This window comes from Mustela lutreola, chromosome 8 (genome assembly GCF_030435805.1).
Source record: "Mustela lutreola isolate mMusLut2 chromosome 8, mMusLut2.pri, whole genome shotgun sequence".
Lineage (NCBI taxonomy): Eukaryota > Metazoa > Chordata > Mammalia > Carnivora > Mustelidae > Mustela > Mustela lutreola.
This window is the reverse complement of record NC_081297.1, coordinates 81,115,489-81,136,573: the sequence shown is the minus strand read 5'-3', so window position 1 is coordinate 81,136,573 and position 21,085 is coordinate 81,115,489. Positions and strand designations below refer to the sequence as shown.

Here is a 21,085-nt window from a genome sequence, read left to right as displayed (position 1 = left end):
CTATACACTCAAAGGATTCAGGATTCTTTTTCCAGAGCCAGATGGTGGCATCTGAGGATAGGCTGTATACGTGAAACAGTGGGAGAAAGGAAGACTGGAAACATTTAAAAACCAGACACATGTTCTTTCCATTAGAAAGCAGGTTTAAAATGTTCTGGCTTTTGGTGATGGGAATCCACTGCACAATGCCGAGCAGCACGTGCGGGAAAGTTACTCCGGGGGCAGCGGGAAGCGAGGCGGGCAGGCGGCCGGCTAAGCAGGGAGTGGCAGTCAGGATCGCTTCCTCGCTCTCCTCGGCATCCCGACACTCGCAGGCAGTAACCGAGGGGCAACATGTGCAGACGTGTCGGAAACGCGGGCACCCCCGGAGCAGGCGGTGAGGGAGGCTGGAGCCGGCGCTGGGTCTGCCTCCCGCGCTGGGAGAGACTCTGCCGTCCGGCCGGGGGCGGTCTGGGGGAAACACAGCCTCCTCACTCTTCCTGCTGATGCAATCTGCGAGAGAGCCCGCGATCTCGGCCGCGGGAGGGCCCGGCTGCAGTCCCGCCCGCCACGTGTCGCCGCCGCCACCCCGCGCGCTGCCCCGGGCATCCATTCCCGCCGCAGCCGCCGCGCGCTCCACCCGCCGGCGCACCCCGCCCGCGCCTAGGACGCAGCCGGCTCGCCCTCCGCGCGGTCGCAGCGGTCCCCACGGCCCACGGAACCATGAAGGTAACTGCTTCCGATTGGGGCTGTGTTTTACAAAAACGCGTGTGTGCCCTGAGCCTGCGAGTCCCCAGAGACCCGCAGTCGGCAGAAAGGGGACGGAAGAAAGACCCCCGTGGTGTGTTTCCGCGCAAACCGGCTCCGTACCTTCTTTGTCCGTCCTCGCGGGTCGGGACCTTCCATTCTTTCCTTTTCAAACTTGCTCACAGGATGTGCCTCCTCAGGCTTTTTCACCGGGGCAGGGGTGAGCGGAGATGAAAGGCGGCTCGCAGCTCCCTCCCCTACCTGTTTCGAAGTTTGGAGAGGAAGAGGACCCTTCTTTCAATGGGCAAGATGCACAGGAGGTGGGGGTTCGGGGGACGAGGTCTTGGGGTGTTTGTGGCGGCAAAGAGGGGTTTCCTGGCGGGTGTCTGTGCTGAAGGAGGGAGGTGCAGAGCCAGGGGATGAGGGTAGGACAAGGGAAGGAAAGCTGCCTCATCGCTATATTAAAAGCAGAAGCCTTGTCTTTTGCTTGTGGAAATACAAGCTTCTACGAGCTACAAATGATATTAGCCTAAGGTCATTCTTTTATTAAACTGAGTGAGCAGCCCTAATGGTTTTCATTCTTATGCTAATCAAGGGTAATTAGCCTAGCTGCCTATTCTGACTGTTTGGGTGTAGGAAAAACACCGGTGTCTTCCTGTTCCTACACCTTGGAAAACTGCAATGACATTAAAAACTGAAGACCCGCTCCCCTCCCCCTTTTTTTTAAAGGAAAGTAAAGGATGAGCTGGGAGCCCTACCATCTAACTATCTTGGGAGGGGGCGCCTGGGCGGCTCAGGTCCCGATCCCCAGATGCTGGGATGGAGGACCGTGTGGGGCTCCCAGCTCACCGGGGAGCCTGCTTCTCCCTTTGCCCTCAACCCGCCGGTGCTCTCTCTCTCTCTCTCTCTCAAATAAATGAATAAAAATGTCTTGGGAGGAAGAGATATGCAACCTGAACTTTTAGGAGAAATAAACCCACGTTTCCAGGTTTTGAAGGAGAAAGATTGAAGTAATCGTTCTCAACTGCACTTTCCTATCCATCCCCATTCACAATTCCACTTACAAGAAATAATATGTAAATGGTGCCTCTCTCACCAAACAAAAATTTCTGCTAAGATTAATGGGGAACTGAATGGAAACACTGTTTTGTGTTGAGATGAGATCATGCAAATGTGCTGTGGTGAAAAATTTAGCAGCCTTTCCTTCCACAGTCAGATATTTTACTTCTGCCCTGCTCATTCCTGTCTAATTTCAACTGAAGAATACACTCTGGTCACATATAGGGTAGTGAGTAAAAAGAGAAAATTATGAGAATAAACACTCTTGTTTTTCCAGGTTTCCCTGTGCTATGTGGAGTTGTAGTTGATTATGCATTTTTGTAAATTCATGCCTGCCTTAATGTGAGTCCCAAAACCCCTTTTACAAGGTACTTTTTTTTTTTTTTAACAAGGTACTTTTAACACAGGAAGGAGAAGATATCTTCAAGTAGTCTCATATCTCTTTTCTGATATTTCACTGAGATTGGGAATGAAAAGATTGTTTTCTAGGCATGATCTAAGAAGTACATGACGTTCCTTTAAGTTCGTTGTTGTTATGACAAACACTTTTCTACTTTCCTTTCACCTATTATTATTTTTTTAGATGTTATTTGCACTTGGCACCAAAATAGGCTCTGTCCTTTGCACATTTTCCAGACATGGCTCCCTTCCCTGGGAGCATATATTTTAAGATGGACACATAAAGCATGGGCCACTGAATAAGAAAATTAGCATATATATTGAATAGAATGTGTATAAGAATAGTAAGTACATGTTACGATTGACTAAATTCATGTGGAGAATGAAGAGCCATATTTCTGAAGGGATAAAGACAAGAGAAGTCATTGTCAAGGATGTATAGTTAAGTGAAGGAAGTGAGAGGGCTTGACAGGCAGCGAGGGTAGCGAAGGCTGTTTGTGTGTGTGCAGAGGGCAGGACCTGGGGCCTGGCAGGGAGAGGGGTTTACTTTTCAGACACAGGATGTGGCCCCTCAGGCAAGGCTCAGGGATGCAGGGCTAGTGCAGGAGACATAACAAAAGGGCACTGGTAGAAACAGGTGCTGAGAAAAAAGGAAAAAGGGAGGGGAAAAAAAGACAAGAATTTAATTTGAACTTATATTTCATTTAGTGAGTTTCCATAATAGTCCATTTCATTTGATTTTAGAACTACGGAGAGAAAGGAAAGAAAGAAAAATTTCCATTTGTATGCAATAATTTCTTCTGCTCATTGAACCCTGAGAAGGTCTCATGATTTGAAACGGGTTTAAAACCTTATGAAACTTGAAAATAGTCATTTGATAATTATAGAGATTTATGCGAAGAATGAAAAACAAGTTGTGGTTTTCTTCAGTAGTTGTGTTGCAAGGGCCTGTTTAGCCAGAGCAGCTCCATCCTGACCCTGCCCCCCCCCCCCCCCAGGCCATCTCTTGCAGAGAACTTACTTAAAAAAACTAGTCCTGGAAACCAGTCCCAGGTAACAAAGCCCAAATACAAGGGCGGGTCAGACCAGGTGGAGGTATTCAATCAGTGAGGGTGCATTGTTTTCATAAATTTCACAAATTGTTCAACAATTTCACAAATTGTTTTCATAACTTTAGATTTTATTCCTTATTTCAGGTCAAAACTTTGAGTTATATAGGGGATGAGCAGTAACTTTCCCTCTACCCTTCTAGGTTCTTGGCTGAGACCCCCTTGTAATAAAACACAGACTAACAGGAGAAAAACGAACAAACATTTAATAACATGTGTACCTTCTATATACATCTAGGAAAAGTAACTTCCCAAAATGGCCCAAGCTACCATCTTAAATATCAACTTCAGCTAAAGACAAAGGAAAGAGGTTGGAGGTGTGGTGAGAGGGGGAGCCAGGCTTGTAAGTTTTGGCAAAGCTGAGTAAGTAAGGAATGGCTGCAGATTTATATCAGTACCTTCTCCATTGATGTGTTTTGACATTTAGTTATCCTTCTCTTCAGAGAAGACATACCCTGTACAGGAGTGGGAGTCTCCCCGAAAAGTGGACGTTTCCTTTACAAATGTAGATTTCCTTCAAATTCCACTTTGTTTTCAGAGATTGCCCTGTGTCTGACTCTTCTCAAAAATAACCAGTCCAAGATAATTATTATGCCAAAGAGGCATATTTTTGGCATGGCATATTCTACTCCCCTTAAGCTTCTTATTTCTAATATTAAGATTCAAACCAGTGAAGTGAAGAGTTCGATAGTAGTGTTATTAACCTGAGAAGCCTGGGCTTGGGAGTAACAGTTTCTGTGCATCAATGAAAACTTGTTTCTAAACTGCCCATCTTTAGTGTTTGGGTTGGTCATATCTTTTGAGGTTTCATGTTGTCTGCTTCTTCAAATGACCTCTTCTCAGTGGGTGTAGGAAGATGGAAATTAAGAGCTTTCTTTTTTTTCCTTTAGGCTTGGCAACCACAATTCCTATAAATGACAGGTGCCACCCTAGGAAAACCCAGTGGAATGTTCATCCTTCTGCCTAAGCGGATTTGGTTATCATATGATGGAGAGAATCTAGGACCTTCTATGATAGACATTATTATCTGAGGCATCGTCTACTTTCTGTATAGTACTATAATTCTTGCTGAGCACAGGAGGAATCTGTCTGGTCTGCTCACTTTCCAGTTGTAAATGTGGGCAGTGTGTGTGTAACTTTATTCCCTCAACAGTTGTCCAAATGCTTTAAACACTGATGGGCTTTCCAAGCCTCTGTAGCCCATTTAGTAATGCATGTCTGTGTCCTTTCCGCTAATGCCTCTGACCTTGCATTTTGCTTAAATCAACTGAGATATAAATGTGAGGCACAACTCAAGGTTTTTAAGTGTTTCAAAATGAAGCATTTGGGATGCTCTGATTTACAAATATGACTTTGCAAATATCTGCAAACATTTTAATCCTAAAATCTGGTCGGGTTCACCCCAGCAATGGTGAATGCAGAGCCAAAAGCAGAATCTATAACATCAGATTCAAGTGCCGATTGGACCTAGGCTTCTGATTAGTCCTCTCAAATCCACAAGCTGAAGAATATTACCTCTAGAAATTGAGCATTTTTATTTTATTTTAATTTAAGATTTTATTTATTTATTTGACAGACAGAGATTACAAATAGGCAGAGAGGCAGATAGAGAGGAGGAGGCAGGCTCCCTACTGAGCAGAGAGGCCAAGGGGTGGGTGGGGGCTCCATCCCAGGACCCATTGATCATGATCTGAGCGGAAGGCAGAGGCTTTAATCCGCTGAGCCACCCAGGCACCCTGAACATTTTTATTTTAAAGATAACTTAGAAATCAGATCACCATATTAATACAGCATAGCCCATCACATAAATGTTTTTCTCTTGTCATACTGGCTGTGCTTTTTTTGTGAGAGAAGCTATTTTGCAAAAACACTTCTTGTGTTTGGTGATTACTGGGAGAGAAAAAATCTTAAAAAGATATTCATGCTTCCCAACAATACAGGAAAAAAGTCAAAGAGAGAGAAAAGGGAAGACAAGTTTAAAAAAAAAAAAAAAATAGAGGAAATTTTAGTACCACAAGCAATAATCCAGGGAGTACTGGAAAACACATGATTCTTTGTCATTGAAAAATTGCCAAATACTTATGAAATCCAGCTAGTTGCCTTAACACTTGTCATGTCGTTCATCTGAAAAGAACCAGTTTATTAGATCTTTATTTTGATAGGTAGATCTGAAAATTTGATCAACTGCATTTATAGTCTATCCTAATCCAAGAAATGCTTTTACTATTTTAACTGTAGATGGTTATTTGTTTTAGGAAGCACTAAGAAGCCTAGGATGTAATTAGAACATTCAAATTCTGTCTGACTCCCCATAAGTCTAGACAGAAGGAGCACCTGTTGGGATGTTCTAGGCCAAACATGCCACAGATATCTCTTCCATGACCAGAAAGCTCTCCACACAGTTTGGGCATGAGGACAAGGATGGATTTGCACAGGGTGATCGTTGAGCAGCTGTTAGCATTCACCACCACTACAGTAAAGGATGATTTTGCCTAGTACATTTTATTGTAGCTGATTCAGATTCACAGTTATATTGTTTTGATTTTAGCACTAGGTATTAATTCAGGAATCTGAAATCACAGTAAATGTCAATTTGAACTTTGAAGATAAAAAGTAGAGTTAAAATGGAGCTATAGAATTTATGGTGGAAGCATAATGCATCCCTCTGGGATTCCATGGTTTTCAACGCTATGAATGTTACGTCTACTTGCAAGCTTAGTGCTAGCGTTTATAGAAGAAATGCATCCACACTTGAAGAAGGACTTCTTTGCTTAAGTAAGATAATGATGCTTAATATTTCTAGATGCCATAGAAATTATATAACATTGAATTGTAACCTCAGAACATTTGTGTTTTGCATTGCAACTATTATTAACCTCATTTTACAGACAAGAAAAATAAAGATCAGAATACTAGAATCGCTTAAGATCACAAAGAGCAGGGGTGCCTGGGTGGCTCCTGCCTTTGGCTCAGGTTGTGATCCCGGAGTCCTGGGATAGAGTCCCCTGTCCCATGTCTGGCTCTGCGGGGAGTCTGCTTCTCCCTCTGACCTTTTCCCCTCTCATGCTCTCTCTCACTCTCTCTCTCTCTCTCAAATAAACAAATACAGTCTTTTAAAAAAAATCACAAATAGCAGAGCACAATAGAAACTAGATATTTTGAGTCCCAGTCCAGCATGCTATCCACTTTACCAGTGCTTCTAGGATCTCTTGGGTCTGATAGCATGTTGGAAATCTTATGAAAAGTATAAACAATCTCTCCAGCAAAACATACAAATGCACATAGGCATACAATTTTGAATCTCGGTTATTTGTTATTGAACCAGGACAGTGGAGTCCATATAGCATGGGAAACTGAGGGAGAATACTGAAATGATCTAGTTATTTAGAGCACTAGAGACCTATTGGCTCTTGCCTCCGTAGTCAGGTGAAGTATGAGTATATATACATATGTCTGTGTGTGTGTGTGTTTTATTTATACATATAAACACCATCCTTTGAATACTGAAAAACCCCAAATAATCATCTGCCTATGACTCAAACAGAAAGGCAGTTTCCTTGTTTTTTAGAGGCATGTGAGCTATCAGTTTCTTATGTTTTATTTCATAAAAGATCTAAGGTGTATAATGTAGGAAAGGAATACAAATTTTTTCCAATACCCTCTTAGGTTCTGTACCTGGGGGCATGCAAATTAGACTAACAAAAGATAGATTAACAAGAGAGGAACAAGTTTATGAGCTCCTGTAGCATACATGCACATGAGAGAAATTCAGTGATGAGTAACTCAAAGGGTGGTTAGGACTTGCACTTATACAGCATCTTAATGAAGAATGATAAACTTGTAGAAAAGTAACATGGATAGGGGCATAGGTTTTAGGCTTCCAAGTGCATCAAACTGGGGGCAGTTGAATACCTTGGGGGAATCCAAGGAAGTCAGGATTGTTTGTGCAGGTCCATCTCACTGCTGACTTTCTGTCTTAATGCTGTAAAATTTTCTCAGAAGTATCTGCTTTTAGTCAGAGAAGGGAAGCTCCAGGAAGGCTTTTTTTCTGCATCTCTTGGATCTCAATTGCTGTTAGCTCAAGGTAATCCTTATGTCAAAGGGGCATATTTTGATCTCTATAGTATTCATAGAATAGGACTTGACTTATAGAATCTGGATCCTAATAGCTTTGGTCGCAATCTAGTTTTGAAGTGTGTGCATGGTTGTTTGGTTAAACAGGGTTAATACATAATTTTTTAGTAGAGTTTAATAGTTTGGGGTACCTTGTTTTCCTATTTCTTAGATATAATTCCCTGTTAGTGCCTGTCAAAGGGGCAGGCCTACAAGTCCATGTTCCTACCAGGTGACCCCACCGCAGCCACAAGCTGATTGTAGGAAGGGTGTATATTTGACCCAGCGTCAGCCATCTCTTACTTCTTATTCTCTCATCTCCCCCCATTCAATGATATCCTACCCTGTGGATTCTCTTTTCTCTATATCTATATGTTTTCTCTTTCCCATTGCTAATGGATTGATTTATGCTCTCGTTACTTCTTGCTTGAATTATTTCTGGCTTCTCAACTGGTCTCAAGCTAATTTTCCTATGGCACTCTTTTAATTATGTCATTTGTTCTCTCAGAATACCTCTATGACTTGCCTATTGTCTACTGAATTTAGCTTCTAATCTGTTCTCCCATCACTTTGCCATCTGTGCACTCCTTTATTCATAATGGGGGATTTGCTGTAGCTCAGAATGAGCTCTTACATTTCCACATATTCCTTCCTAACCCCTCTCTCCCCATTTATGCCTCTCCCCGTGTGTTCCCTCCGGTGCGCCCCTCCCTATGTGGCTCACTCCCCAGGCACTTTTTGAGAACGGTGACCATTTTCCTAGGGAAATGAACATGAATGGAAGGTAAAAAGGTAAGAGTAGGGCCACATTTTGAAGTTAGGATATCTGATATCATACATACACTGATCACACCCTGCAGTCTCTCTGCACTCACCCTTCCTCTCCTCTGGCCTGAATCTTGCCCCATTGTTGCTGCTTTACAGGTAGTAGCTGAGTTCAATCATCTATGACTTCTTGGCTTCATAGGTCAGATTAATTGTGCTTTTTATCTCTTCCTTTTCAAACAGCAGCTGCATCTTTCCATATCTGGGTTTGTTTGGAGTCAAGCTTTAACCGACTCCCAAAAGATAAGGTCTATAAACACATAGAGAATAGTAAGTATTTACGTGTTTTAATGCCTTTTGCCACTCCTTTTTTACAGAATGTCAGTGGTGAAACTGTGTAGATTGCAAATAGACTGTCAGTGTAAACAGACTATAAATATTTCTGGGAAAATGAATAACAGTACGAACTGAAGACCACAAAATTCCTAACAAATAAACCCAGCAATGCCACTCGGCTAAATCACTAGTTTTCATATTTCAGCAGTTTGTAATGGGAAACTCCCCTGTCATATCCCATGGAACTGACTTCGAATATAGAACAGGGTCATGTGTCTGGGAAGGTTAACCAATTCCAATACTGTTTAACATGTTCTTTTTTGTTGTTGCGAACAATGCAGTTCTTAAGCAATCTAATTAATGCATACACTGACAAACAAATCCAACAAAAGAGGCACTTAGAGGCAGTGTTCATTGAATACTGGAATTTTGAAAGAAAAAAATCTATTAGGTCATGTTCAGCATTTACTTCTGCCAAAGAAGGATTGTTCTTTCAAGTTTATTTTTCCAGCTTTCAATTCTATTCCACTTAAATACCTCGACAACCAGGACTTTTCAAATCTTCTGTGGACAGTTCTCCCGCCTAGTGTATTCGCTGTGTAAAGTTTCCTGATAATTGACTTATTTCTTTTTCCTTTTGGTTATACTCATCCACCATTTATGCTTGGCTCTGCTGACTCATTTGCCACGAGTCTTTATGCTTTTTAAAAAAATATCATATAACATTATGTATGCTTTCATTGCTTGGTTTTAAGATACAACGTCATTTTTTAAAAAAGATTTATGCATTTGAGAGAGAGAGAGAGTGAGTGAGTGCACCTGGTGGGGAGGGAGGGGCAGAGCCTGATGTTGGGCTTGATCTCATGACCCTGAGATCATGACCTGAGCCAAAACAGAGTTGGACGCCCAACTGACTAAGCCACCCAGGTGCCCCATAAAGTCCAATGTTATTAACTAAACTGGCATTTCTTTTCAGTAACATTAGTTAGGAATGTCATTCATTCCGTGAATATGTAGATAAAGGGCGTCAGTGAGTTTTATGTGCGTTAATAATTTCATGCCTCTTAACATTAACGTCATCAGTGTGGGTCAACTAGGCTCCTTCTTTCCTCTTGATCAATGTTCCGAGAACATTATTTACAGTAACCCATTAGTCTACCACTTTCTGTTAAAAGACAACATAGAAACTGGGATTGAGGGGTCATTTGCAACCATATGAACTTAATTATATAAGATAATTTTTAGTATGAAATTATGAGTTATTACTAACCCACTTATTTTTTAAAATAAATAAAATAATTAATGTTTAAAACATTATTTGTAGCCACCTGGGTGGCTCAGTGGGTTAAGTCTCTGCCTTCAGCTCAGGTCATGATCCCAGGGTCCTGGGATAAATAAAAAATAAATAAATAAATAAAATATTATTTGTAATATTTAATATTTGAAATAATAGAGCTTAGAGATCATTCTTTGTCTATAGGATCACACAATTGGTATCTTAAATTCAAGTAAAATTTATTACATATGGTAACTGATATATAATCTTACATTTATTTCTTATTTATCTATTTAGTTGACAACATATATGAACAAGAGCAAAAAAAAATTTTTTTTAAAGATTTTTTTTATTTATTTGGCAGACAGAGATCACAAGTACACAGAGAGGCAGGCAGAGAGAGAGGAGGAAGCAGGCTCCCCGCTGAGCAGAGAGCCCGATGTGGGGCTCGATCCCAGGACCCTGAGATCATGACCCGAGTCAAAGGCAGAGAGGCTTTAACCCACTGAGCCACCCAGGAGCCCCAACAGCAAAAATTTTTAAAAAAGAATTGATATCCTTTTCAACCCTATATTAGTTTAATTTTACTTAAACTATCTATTTAAATGATCTATTTAAGCTAAGTTAAACTGTATAAACTGCTTTAGGATTGAAATATTTGGTTAATATGTTAATATATTTATATGATATATTTTAGGACTTATGTGATTCACTAGCTTAATTGAGAGCCTTAATTAATTTTGGTATAACAAGGAAAATAAGAATTCTGTCTTTTCTACTGAGGAAACATTTTCCAGTGAACACAGAGGACAAACATGATCTTACTTTTAAAGTAATTTGATGATACATCCTTTGGGATAAATATAATAAAAATGTTTTACTAAATGATGGATCATTATATTATTTTAAAAGTAAGATGAGGGGTGCTGTGTGGCTCAGTTGGTTAAATGTTTGACTCTTGATTTCGGCTTGGGCCATGATCTTGAGGTTGTGGGTCAAGACTCGGGCTTCATGCTCAGTACAGAGTCTGCCCAAGATTCTCTCCCTCTCCCTCTACCCTTACCTTCCCCACTACATGCGTGCTTCCTCCCTTTCTCTCTCAAAATAAATAAATAAATAAATAAATAAAAGTAAGATCATACTTTTCTTCTCTGTTTGCTGGAAAATTTATTTTATTTTATTTACATTCAGCTAATTAACATAGAGTGTATTATTCGTTTCAGAGGTGGAGTTTAGTGATTCATCAGTTGCATATAACACCCAGTGCTTCTTACCTCATGTGCCTGCATGAAATAGATTTAATGGTTCAACATCATTATTAATATTTAGTTTAATTGGAAATGCCTTGTATTTCCTTATAAACATTGTGAAATGATGTATGAACAAGAGTATTTATTGCAGCAATGTTTGTAATAACTAAAGATTAGAACTCAACCACATATTGATCAGGTGTAAAAAAGAATGAGGTTAAAAAAAAAAAATCAGTGGAGAGAAGAATAAGCAGGCTCTCTATATATACAAGAGGAAAAGCTCATTGAGACTTTTCACTGTACATGTTTACATATTTGATTTTTGACATGAGTTTATTATATTCAAAATAGAAATGAAAAAAAAAGAAATGGAAATGCCTTGTAGTGGACTTAACTTGACTCAAAAGCCATTCTCAAGAAAATCTGAAATTTTGGGAAATTCAGAAATACTGGGTAATTCAGCATAATTCAGTTAAGACCAAGGATATATATCTTGACAAAATTTCAAAACTTGTATTTAATTTTAACTAACTGAAAATGCTTTATTGAAAAGGCAGGTTAAATACAGCGTGCACACCCGATTTTACAGGACCTGTTATATCAAGAGTATGCAAACTTTTTCAAACCTAAAATTTGTGTAATAGGGACAAGCAAACAATGATTGATTTGAGTTTCATTTGATTAAATACTTACATAACTCTTATTAAGGCTATTAGTCTTTGTACTAGGTTAATGGGCAAATGGAGATAATTCGAGCATTATGTTTCCTCTTGAGAAATAACTATGCAGGGAGAGAAATGTATAAAAACAAATGCAATAAAGAATAATGGTTGCCACAAAGAAGTCTGCAAAAGGTACATAACGTGCTTAACAAAGATGAGTCAGAGGAATCAGGGAAGGCTGTCCAATGGAGAGGAGGTTTGAGCAGAACCACGCAAGAAGGCTAGATGGACAAGGAAGGGAGCGCTTCTCAGGCCAATACACGTTCCACTTGTACCCAACCCCAGCCTTCCGGAAGTGGATTCAACCACGATTGACTTACCATAGAAGAATGTGAGGAAACATATGTCCAGCCTCCTGCCAGACCACTGGTAAACACAGAGAACCCTGAGGACATCCTCCAACACCCTCCAGGGAACAAACTGTTGGAACTCATAACATTGGCAACCTGGCCACTAGTGACATGCGTCCTGTTACGCCTTTTTCACAGCGCCCACATCCACCTTCACTCGTTCTTGTTGCTCTTTGTTTTCTGTCTTGACTCAAGCCTCACTGGACCCTCCCACCCAAATTTGTCCATAATACCCTTTGCAGCTCAATATTAGTTGCAATCACCTTCCCTAAATATATCCTGCTCCTCCTGGCCTTAGGTAAGGTCACTTGCCTACCAACCTCTAGTGGATGTTGCTCAATTTCTCTACCTTCTGCTCTCAGAATTAGAGGGGTGCTAATCTCCTTTCCTGTGCCCAATACTGTTTCCATGTCAGGCTCCCCCTGTAAAACCTCTCTCTGCTACTCACACCATCAGTCTGTGATACCCGATCTCTTCCCTGTAACTATCACTGAAAGACAGCCTGGTCGATTTGCCCCCGTTGCTCACTGAAGATTTTAGCCTTGGTTCCTGCTTCTCTCTTACAACTACTTTAATTTCTCATCTCCTTGAACTTGCTACATTCCCCAGATGCCACCCCCACCTATGGCCATACCCTGGACTTTTGAATCACACTAAATTACAAGTCCTGTGGGTTATTTTTGTCCAAGATATATCTGACATTTTTACAAATCTCTCCATTTGAGCTGCCGTGGGCCCAGTGCGAGCCACTGTCTTCTCTTCACTGAGTATGTTTCTTGCACACCTCCATCTCCCATCTCCTAATCTGTTCTCCATAGAGTGGAGTAATGGCATCACTCATCTGCTTGGAAGAATTCCTGAGCCCCTACCTTATGCTTTGAATAAAACTCAAGGTTTCTGCTGTGCTTTAGAAGTCCCGGAGGAATTTAGCTCCTCTCTTTTTGTAGCCTCACCTTGTTACCGTTGTGGCAACCTCCTGTCATCCCCCCAAATTTCTCTTCGAGGCCTTTGCCCTTGCTAATGCCTCCACTCAGAAGGTTCTCCTCCTACTCCTCATCTAGCTAGCATCTTATTGCTCTGCCAGCCTCAGACTGAATGTTGCTACCTCAGAGACCCTCAAGACCCCGTGTGATTCCCAGTCTTTCAGAGCACTAACTGCAATCTACAATTCTCATTGGCATGATTAGCATTGTGGTTTTGGGATTGATGTCTGACTCTCCTTCTAGATCATACATTTCTTGAAAGAAGGGAACATATTGCTTTTTACTACCATTCAACTCTATGCATTCTGCTTCCTGGCCCATTATACATGGTTGGTGAGTGTGGTAGGCTGCAGAATGGCCCCTCAAAGATGTTCATGTCCGAATCCCCAGAAACTTCTCATTATAAAGGAGATTTTGCAGATGTGAATAAGTTACAGGTCTCGAGATGAGGAGGTTATCCTTAATTATCTGGGTGGGCCCAGTGTAATCACAATGGGTCTTTACAAGAGGGAGCAGGATGGTCATGGTCAGAGGGAGATATGGTAATAGAAGCAGAGGGGTGTGTGGGGTGGAGTGGGGAGGAGAGAGAGGGGGAGTTAGATTTGCATATGCTTCACTGCTTGCTTTGAAGATGGAGGAGGAAGGGGCCATGAACCAAGGAAAGGAAGTGGCTTCTATGGCTTCTCGAGGCTGGAAAGAGCCGGGAAATAGATTCTCACCCTACATCTTCCCAAAGGAATGCAGCCCTGCTAACACCTTGACCTAGAACTTGTGACCTCTGAAACTGTAAGATAATAAATTTCTCTTAAGCCACAAAATTTGCAGTAATTTGTTACGCAACAATAGGAAATTTATACAGATTTTGGTACCTGAAAGTGGGGTGCTGCTATAACCAGTATCTAAAAATGTGGATGAGGTTTTGAATTGACCATTGGGCACAGAACAGAAAAACTTTGAGGAGCATGATGGGGGGATAAAAAGGCCTAGATTGCCTTGAAATGGATTGCAAATTGAAAGTGCTGCTGCTAACACATAGAAGGAAGTAAGGGCCATGGTAGAGAAAGTACAGAGGATCTTACAGAATATCTAAAAAGTCATGGACTATTGGTAGAAACATGGATATTAAAGCATTGCTGATGAGGGCTCAGAAAACCTTGAGGAACATGTTCATGGAAACCAGAGGAAAGGGGATCCTTGTTATATCATGGAAGAAAGCTTAATGGAATCATGTATTACAGTTATGTGGAAAGCAGAGCTTGTATGTGATGAAGTTGGAAATGTAGTTGAGATTTTCCAAGCAAAATATTGACTTTTCCTCTTTTTTAAGATATTATTTCTTTGAGAGAGTAAGCACGTGTGCACATGAGCAGGGGGAGGGGCATAGGGAGAAGCAGACCCCCCACTGAGCAGGAAGCCTGATGCAAGCCTCTATCCTGGAACTCCAGGATCATGACCTGAGCCAAAGGCAGACACTTAACTGATGAAGCCATCTGGGTCCCCCCAAATACTGGCTTTTAAGCAATATATTTACCTCCTTGTTACCTCAGATACTGTAAAGCATTTATTGAACAAATAATTTAAGAGGGCCCACCATATAAGCATCAGGCGCTGCTGAAGGTCTTGAAGCCATGAGGATCAAGAGTTGGCAAAGTCACTGCCCTCGTGGTCCTTCAGGGAAAGTCATGTGCAGTGGTAGTTATAGACTGGGGCCGCACTACCCGTGGGGACTGGATTTGCTCTTGAATGACCTTTGTTGGGTTATTTATGCCTCAGCTTCTCCATTTAAAAAATGGTGGTAATAACAGTACCTACCTCATAGAGATGCTGTGAGGATTATATAAAATAACAAGTGTAAGTGCCTGATCCAAAATGAGTTTTACTTAAATATCTCACTGTACCTTCATAGAGTGCTCAATACTTCAGTTAGTGGTGTCACAGGAAGAAAATAGGATGAAATTATGTTAAAGTGACAGAGTGGAGGGGAAGCTGGGACTAATTCCTACTGGCTGGTCAGGGGGAATCTTCCCAGAGAAGGTGAACTCTGATCCAAGAACTGAGTACCACACACACACACACACACACACACACACAAACTATAAGGTGATCTTGAGGTACAGTGTCCCATAGAGGGACTAACAAATGACACTTACTGGGTTCTTAGACTTCTCTATTAGTTTGATATTAGACCTCCATGACGGATCCTCTCATTTTTTTTAAAGTTTTATTTATTTATTTGTGAGAAAGAGAGAGATAAATCACAAGCTGGGGAGGAGAGGCAGAGGGAGAGGGAGTCTTAAGCAGACTCCTAGCTGAGCACAGAGCCTAATGTGGGGCTTGATCTCACCACCCTGAGATCATGACCTGAGCTGAAACCAGGAGTCAGATGCTTAACTGACTGCACCATGGAGGCCCCAGTGCTGATAGGTACCTCCCCATTCCAAACAGACATGTTGGGTATATGCAAAGAATCTTCTAAACAATAGAAAAACCAATTCTACAATCTTTAGTTCCTTACTTGTCTCTAATTTATATTTAAAAGAAGTTTGGGGGTGTCTGTGTGGCTCAGTTGTTAGGTGGCTACCTTAGGCTCTGGTCATGATCCCAGGGTCCTGGGATCAAGCCCCACATTGGCCTCCCTGCTCAGTAGGAAGCCTGCTTCTCCTACCACTCCCCCTGCTTGTGTTCCCTCTCTCACTGTCTCTTTCTCTGTGATAAATAAATAAAATCTTTAAAAAACAATAAATAAAAAGTCTGGAGAGGAGTGCCTGGTGGCCCAGTCAGGTAAGTGTCTGCCTTCCCTTCAAGACATGATCCCAGAGGTCCTGAGATCCAGCCCCGAATCAGGCTCCCTGCTCAGCAGGGAGACACCTTCTCCCTCTGCCTCTGCCTCTGCCTCCTCTCCTCTCTCTCTCTCTCTCTCTCTCTCTCTCCCCCCACCCCCAGTCTCATTCTCTCTCTCTCTCCCTTAAATAAATAAAATCTTTTAAAAAGTGGGCAAAAGAAGTCTGGAGATTGAGCAGGCAAGGAAGAAGAGTATTAGCTGGGGAAAAAACCCTGTTACCCAAGCAAGTGTGCTTGCCATTTCCCCTTCTCTACCCCAGAGGAGGGAGGGGTGGTTTTTCCATCTCTCCAACACGATACTCTCCAAACACTTTGTGAGGAGATTCGTAGGTTCCTTTGCCCTAAGGGTCTGGAGTGGAGCCTGGAGACTCTTGAGAGCCCCAGATTTGTGTTCCCTGGCCTGTTGGTGTCGAGGGAAATACCAGCCTCTGACTCTCCCCTGGGACAGTCCAGGCTGGCTGATGTTGCTTATGACAGAGAGTCAAGTAAGGATTTGCCATGGGGCGCCTGGGTGGCTCAGAGGGTTAAATCTCTGCCTTCAGCTCAGGTCAGGATCTCAGGGTCCTGGGAGAGAGCCACACATCGGGCTCTCTGCTCAGCAGGGAGTCTGTTTCCTCCTCTCTCTCTGCCTGCCTCTCTGCCTATTTGTGATCTCTCTCTGTCAAATAAATAAATAAAATCTTAAAAAAAGAGAGAGATATCTAAAAGTGACTGGAAACAACTGAGTCAACCTGATCTCCTCATTAGGGAGGTAGATTCAAAAGTGGGTTTGAAGGGCAGGCATGAGAGAAAAATAAAACTCCCTCATTGCGCTCTGTTAATGCTGTTCAGTAAATGGTTGTACTGATTTTCATCAAAACTCCCTGCTCCTGCCACATCTTTTAAAATCCCTGGTGCCTCTCTTCTGGGTGTTTCCGAGATTCTCTGAGAGAAATCAGCTTGTTAGCCGCATCTCCTTCATTGAGCATTGTGGTTCAAGTTTCTACACAATTAGTTATTTGTCTACGATCACCTTAAAAAATATTGCTGTATCGATGAGTTTCTGGAAAGATGTGGAGAAGGTGCATTTGTTCAGTCTACCACGCTTAATTGGAATCCCAGGCAAATATTTTAAGGAGAAATGGTAACATTTTCGGTGATTTCAGTACTGATACTTATTTGTCTGTATAGATCACCTTGAACTCTCTTCTTTTTTCCCCTACAGTGGGATTTTTGGTCATTTTGTCATCATCAAAGAGCTGAAATTTAACTCAAAATGAATGCCTGTTGTTTCAGAGAAGAATTTTAACAAGAGGATGAAGATTATAACTTAGATTTGAAATGGATGGGGTTTGGAAACTGCATATGGGTTTTGATTTTTCTATTTCACATTTTATAGATGAGTGAAAAGTTTTTGTTTATATGCGTAACTATATATATTTTATATACATTGTATTTATATATTTGGACTCTTGGACACTTGTGTCTGGCTTCCTCTGACCTTCGTCCCATGGGCCTTTTCCCTTTGCTGATTTTGCTGTGTGTTCTTGTTTATCCTGTAATAATTCTGAGCTGTGAGCACGGAGTCCTGTGAGTCAGCAGATCACCAAACCTCTTCCAATTTTCTCCTCCATAAAATAGGATTTATAGGGGCGCCTGGGTGGCTCGGTGGGTTAAAGCCTCTGCCTTCGGCTCAGGTCATGATCTCAGGGTCCTGGGATCGAGTCCCGCATCGGGCTCTCTGCTCAGCGGGGAGCCTGCTTCCTCCTCTCTCTCTGCCTGCCTCTCTGCCTGCTTGTGATCTCTCTCTGTCAAATAAATAAATGAAACTTTAAAAAAAAAATAGGATTTATAGTTATCCTATCTTACCTTATAGTGTTGTGAGTATAAAATGTGTGTGGAACTAAGGGCCTGATGGAAGATACATCTGATAGAGGGGGGTTGTTATTACGAAGTGTGTTAACCATTCGTTAAAGAGCATCTTGTGTTTGTTGGTGTACGCTCATGCCTTTTTGTCAGGTGACAATGACCTACAAATGAATTAACTCTCAAATCTTTGATGACTCATTCGATGGGAACAACAGGTTCACAAGCCAGTTTATAAGGATTGCTGCTTCTTTCACTAAAATGTGTGTGTGTGTGTTCACTACCTCACAAGTATTAAATAATTTGGAACTTATTTTATGCTCTGAATGTATCCCCCCCCCCAAAAAAAAAGGTCACATGCTGAATGTCACCCCCAAAGGGTATGGTATTAGGAAGTGGGGCTTTTGGGAAATGACTAATCCTTCATGACTAGGATTAATGCCTTTCCAAAGAGGCTGTAGACAGATCCCTTGCCTCTTCCACCATGTGAGGACATTGAGAAGTCTGTAACACAGAAGAGGCCCTCACCAGCCAGGATGACACTGTGCTTCTGGATTTCCAGACTCGAGAACTGTGCAAAAGAAATTTCTGTTGTTTATAAGCTCTCGGTCTGTGTATTCTGTTCCAGCAGCCCAGATAGACTAAGACACTTTTCCCTTGTTTTCCACCCTCTTCTCTTCATGTTTTCCTGTGATGTGTCCCTGGCAGTCTGCACAGTAAACACACATTCATGGCAGAAGGTTACGAAGTGGGGAAAGCGCATGGAGTGGATTTTGACAGAAACTCTGGAGGTTCTCAAGTTGTGACTAATAGGAACTATTAAAACAAAATGTACCAAAGATATAGCATAAATCCACTCCTTCTACAATTATATTTCTCTTTATTTTAAATATTTTTTTTATTTACTTAGAGAGAGAGAGAAAGAGCACGAGTTGGGGGAGAAGCAGAGGCAGAGGGAGAAGCAGGCTTCTGGTTGAGCAGGGAGTCTGACGCAGGACTCGATCCCAGGACCCTGGGATCATGACCTGAGCTGAAGGCAGATGCTTAACCCACTGGGTCACCCAGGTGCCTCTGTAGTTGTTTCTTACAGAGTTTGTCCATTGGCTGTGTTGAGGTGAAGGGAATGCTACTGAATATCTCATTAAATAGACCGAAGATCTGTCAGGGAGGTGATAGCTCTTCGGATCAAGAAAGCAAAGCACTGAGAAGGCTTTGAGGCTGGGATGGAACATGCCTCAATGCCACAAGGACCATATTGCGTGGCAGCTGACAGAGAGTACAAATTAGACTCCAGGCAGAATCCCAGAGGCAACTGGCTCTGTGGCTCCAGATTTAGAACAGTTTCATACTCAAGGAGTCCTTCGTCCGTGAGAACTGTGCATTCATGCCTGCGTATGTAAACACCATGCGGGGAGACTGAAGGCTTCATAGTGAAACCTGGCCTGCCCCCCTTGTCTGCCAGCCATTGGGGCAGTGCCCAGAATTGCCCCGTTCACTGTCTGCCCTTTTCTTTTTTTTCCATGTCAGGCCCCAGAGGGCTGGAATATGCTCCAGAAGGGCACCTTTCTTCCAGTTCCTCCTGCTCCAACCTGTGTCATACCTTCTCAGGAGGATGATAGCGCCTCTGATTTCTTGAATCCAGTGCCTTAAAAAGACTCCCCATTGCCCAACTGTTGGCATAGATGTTCCTTAATAATCCTAACACGACCTGCCCCAAATAATTCTCATTAATCTTTCTTATCTTCTACGTCACGGAGTTTCCTGTGACTAAACCATACTTCCTCTCCTCTGTACAGCTGTCTGCTTTAAAGAGCTGTGTGGTGATGCTGCACTGCAAACGTAGACCTGTTATAGGCTATTTTATTTGGTCAGAAATAATTTATGACCAATAGGCTATTATTCTGATGTTTTGAAGTAGCTGGAATCACCACAGCAAAAAACACCAGGTAAACATAAAACACACAAATGCTAACACTTTTAAAACTGCCTATTTTTTATGACAGAACATAGATTGGTAGAGAGAAGTGCAGTTCTTTACTGTTGAGCCTGTTTTTACACAACAGGTGATTGCAGCATTGAAAGTCATAACTTCTGCTTTTACTTTCATTCAAATGCACAAGCTGAATTGCTATTTAAAAGCCATCTGTGGTGGGATGCCTGCATGGCTCAGTTGGTTAAGCCTCTGCCTTCAGCTCAGGTCATGATCCCAGGATCCTAGGATTGAGTCCCACATCCGGCTCCTTGCTCAGTGGGGAACCTGCTTCTATCTTTGCCTCTGCTTGCCCCTTTGCCTGCTTGTTCTCTCTCTCTCTCTCTGACAAACAAATAAATAAAATCTTAAAAAAAAAAAAAGAATAAAAGCCATCTGTGGCAAAACATTTGCATATTAGAAGCCTTAGAATATGTCTCTTTTGTAAACTGAGAATGTCATATATTGGGCTTATTACTTACACTGGGGAGAAAAATGTTTGCCATCATCATTAGTGAGAAAGAGCTTCCATACCAATTTTTTAAAGTAGAGACTTTTTTGAGGAGGTGAGTTTTAAGTCACTTGAGGACTATACCAGATCCAAACAGTAAAGGATTTCCAGTAGAAGATTACTCCAGTAATCTGAAGAAAGTCAAACAAACAAACAAACAAAAATACTGGCTCTCCTAGTACAATGGAAGAAGGTCTGACCACACTGAGCTGTTGGTTCGCCAAGAAGATTTATGGAGCATCTAAGGTCAAACCACCACTTCTCAACCAGGCAGCAGGGTTTTCAGGAAGCCATGCCCCAAGGTTTGGTTTATAGACAAATGAATTATCTATGGAGCCTTTCTTCTCTCTAAAATTATAAATAATTCCAGTTTCACAGATGCCAAATTTTCTCTAAATCCCCTCAGATTCATACTGATGAATCTTCACTGTAATTATTAATTATAACTACCATTAATTGAGAATTCACTGGGTGCTGGCATGGGCTTTGCGTGAATTTCTCATTCAGTGTTCATGAATAGCATTTCACAAATGGAGAAACTGAGGCACAGAGAAGCGCAGTAACTAGACCCAGCTTGCCAAACTATGAAATCTGGCAATGTCACCCCAGACTATGTGCTTCACTGCTGTATTATAGGGTCTCTTTATAAGCTTGGTAACCTTCTGTTAGATTGAAGAAACAACTGTGACAGACTCTATTCAATGGTTTGCAAAATGCTCTCACTTACATATTTCATTTTTACCTCTGCAGGGAAGGTATCTGAGGTTCAAAGATACAAACGTGAGGTTTAGAGGCATCAAGGTCACATCTCTCTAGATAATGGAGCTGGAG

The 21,085-nt window shown here is 41.8% G+C and overlaps 1 protein-coding gene across 2 annotated transcripts in view; it reads left to right on the top strand.

Annotated features, from left to right (window-relative positions):
• Positions 1–453: 453 nt before the first annotated feature.
• Positions 454–21,085, top strand: part of BCAT1 (branched chain amino acid transaminase 1) — a 110,964-nt gene continuing 90,332 nt past the window's right edge. Inside the window, exon 1 of one of the 2 annotated variants that reach the window (XM_059185790.1) lies at positions 454–708. In XM_059185790.1, coding sequence (XP_059041773.1) covers positions 703–708 — 6 coding nt within the window. In that variant the 5' untranslated portion in view covers positions 454–702. The remainder of the gene's footprint in view (positions 709–21,085) is intronic. The other variant, XM_059185788.1, reaches the window with a different exon arrangement.